This window comes from Berghia stephanieae, chromosome 5 (assembly GCF_034508935.2).
Source record: "Berghia stephanieae isolate SIO BIC M18660-M18661 chromosome 5, UCSD_Bste_1.3, whole genome shotgun sequence".
Lineage (NCBI taxonomy): Eukaryota > Metazoa > Mollusca > Gastropoda > Nudibranchia > Aeolidiidae > Berghia > Berghia stephanieae.
The window spans coordinates 70,335,210-70,338,343 of record NC_088364.1 but is presented as its reverse complement, the minus strand read 5'-3'; the positions used below and the strand labels follow the sequence as shown (position 1 = coordinate 70,338,343).

Below are 3,134 nucleotides of genomic sequence, written 5' to 3'. Positions count from 1 at the left end.
TCACTGTCAGGCTTCCAACAAGTTTTTATCGTTTCAAAATGGCCGTAGTTAAGATAATAATATTTTCATGTTTGGTTTTGTTCTCGTGGACATCATTTGCTGTTTCTGGTAAGTCATGTGTGCTGTTATGTAAAAAAAAATATAGAGCATTTATATAGCGCAATTTCCATTAACATCCTCAAACCGCTTTCTGTCGAATGAAGAGCAAATTAGGATGGTGTTTTGTAAAATACCGGAAAAGTACTCGTCAAATTCATATGAATTTTTACAACCAAAAAGAAGAAATGTTCATGTATTACCTTGTCAGCGACAAAACCTCCACGCCCGATAGTTTTAGAAATATTTTACCCCAAAGAGTAAAAATCTATTTTTAACGGTCTTCTGGTAATCGCACGAGTTTTGTCGCTTGACATAATCTAAAATGACATTTTTTCTAACTGTGTGTCACCTTTCAGTAATATTCATCGATAAACAGCGTCGTAATTAATTTTTAAAAATAGCCTATAGGAAACGGCTTCGTCCCATATTTTGTCGCGAATTTGGGCACTTCGTGAGCGAAAAAGAGGCCCAAAGATTTGTGCGGGATAGTCATTGCTAAATTAACATGTAGGGCGAGAATGACGCTGTGAGGCGATGTTACATTTTTTTCTGACAGAGAATTCTGTTAACGGCCAGTTACTCATTTTATACGGTGAGAGAATGTGAGTGAAAAGCCTTTTCCAGTGACTCAACTATGCGCCGCTCAGGGTGGGATTCGAACCCAGGACCTTCCGATTCGAAGGCGAGTGCCATAGCACTAGACCACATAGCCGCAATTTGATAATTACGTAATTTGTTCATCATAACAGGCGCTTTGAATTATTTTATTCATTCTCTCAGCAACTAATATGAAAAAAAAAGAAACACATTTCCGGTCTTGAAGGCTATCTTTTGTCACTTGAGTCGAGTGGAATAGAGTGTGAAAAGTACCCTCCAATAAAACAAGGCAAGAGATTAACTCACTCAATCCTAGAGATTTTTGCTATTTTCAAAACTGGAAAAAAAATGTATTAACAATGAGCATGTATATAGGGAATGAGATTAGCGGAAGAGTAGTGTCCCTTGATTGGACGTCACCTTACAGAGAGAACGTCAACTTAAAGATCGCTGAGAAACTATTTAAGTAACCGCGCGGTTTCACAGGAAGCGAGGACGAGAGAAGCATGCGCGAACCATAATGATGTTCTCTCTCTAATAACTTCATCGCCAGTGACGTCCAATCAAGGGACGCTACTCTTCCGCTAATCTCATTCCCTATAGATAGTTTTTATCCAACTATCATTTAACATGTAAAAATTAGAAACATTAGGTTTGATACTACGCCTATAATTTGTATCAGAAAAATGTAATAAATAGGCATGGGATAAATGTAACCCGGGTAAACTACGGATATAGTCGGTGATAGGGTTGAGTGAGTTAACACATGTTAAAGTGATACGAAGCTGCCTGAAGTTGTGGAGTAAAAAGTGATAAACGGAAATGAATAAGGTAGGAACCCGAATTTCGACACTAGCCCTAAAGTGGACAATCTTAGATAACCTGGTTACAAACCGTTTTTCACTCTAAATTTATGTTTTTGGACACAAAAACATTGATGTCATCTTGAAAGCCGATAATTTTTGTTTTCTGTTTAACTTATAGACTTTCCAATTAAAAAACGATTGAAAATTTTGCTATTTCATCCGTAAACTTACGGTTCACAAAATCCTCTTCAATGCCCGCGATTTTGTAAAATTTTAAGGGGTGGCCCTAATTTCGATACCCTCCAGGAAAAGGTGGTGTTTTTGAGATTTGTAAACTTCTGATTTATTAAAACTAAGTTCTATCCTTTTATTCAAAATACTTTGATCTACGTCATATTATGTTTTGCATGTCAATACCGAATTTAAATTTTTTGTTTTAAACTGGCAAAAAGACATATTCTATCTTAATTTTTTTTTTAAATTGAGAGTTTATATAGCGCAATATCCACTAAACGTGCTCAAAGCGCTTTACAAGGGGCCCCTGGCTAACAGCAATACTTAACATGTAGGACGTGACATGACGCCTGTTAGGCGATTTTGCATTTTGTTCGGACAGATACAATGCATTGTTAAAGATAAGTACACATCTAATGACGTCATTTGAACACACATTTTCCGGTTGAATTTAGCGACATGTATGCGGAGATTGAAACTGAAAGATATCGATCAAAACAAAAAAAAAAAAAACAAAAACAAAAACAAAATAAAACAAACAAAAAAAAAAAAACAAACAAAAACAAATAAACAACCAAAAGAGAAAGTGTGTTCTGATTAATCACATTATTTCAGTCAGTTGTAATGCTAACATAAAAACTTTTGTCTCCACTATACTTTCTAACAATATTTTTGTTCTTTGACGAAAACCCTTCGCTTTCGGAGTCTCTCGTTCACTTTCAACTCACGAACGGATTCGGTTTTTTTATATTTTTTACTCACAAAATGTGTACTTTTGACGATCTGTACTATCAGGGACGGCTGGTAATATTGGGCAGGGTGGGCAAATACCAGCCTGTTTTTTTCAAGTTATAAGCTGTATTACCAGGTCCGAAATAATCTAATTTAAATTAGATAATTTTAAAAGTTAGTACTTAAACTTGATACTTCGTACTGAAATCAATTTGTATGTATTTTTGATAGATTGCGAATCACCATGCACCCCGTAATGCATAAACCAGGATACGCTCCTGTTCTTTTTTATCACCCCCCCCCCCTTTCCCAACCACTCCACTCCGCCCACATCGTCATCTCATCGTCACGTCGCCTGACGGTGATTTTGCTGTCTGGTCTCTCTAGTTCTAGGTCGGGCTAATTCAAATGAGCCCACTTTATAAACCAGTGAGCACCAAATAGAGATTTTGGCAAACGAACTTTTTTTTATTTATTGCCTTACTTGTGCTGGTACCATTGATGTAATAACATTGGGAAGGTTCCAGTATTGAATTAAATGTATCAATTTACTAATATTATATCAAGTTAGTATTAACTTGTGTTGTTTTAATATATTTGTTTATCCATTTAAATTATCTCTTTTTTTTCTCGTTTTCTTTAGTGCTTCTCAAAATTCATTTATTT

The 3,134-nt window shown here is 35.6% G+C and overlaps 1 protein-coding gene across 1 annotated transcript in view; it reads left to right on the top strand.

The window, feature by feature from the left end:
• LOC144973526 (uncharacterized) overlaps positions 1 to 3,134 on the top strand; it is a 72,780-nt gene continuing 69,646 nt past the window's right edge. The window contains exon 1 of the mRNA XM_078916050.1: positions 1 to 108. Coding sequence (XP_078772176.1) covers positions 39 to 108 — 70 coding nt within the window. The 5' untranslated portion in view covers positions 1 to 38. The remainder of the gene's footprint in view (positions 109 to 3,134) is intronic.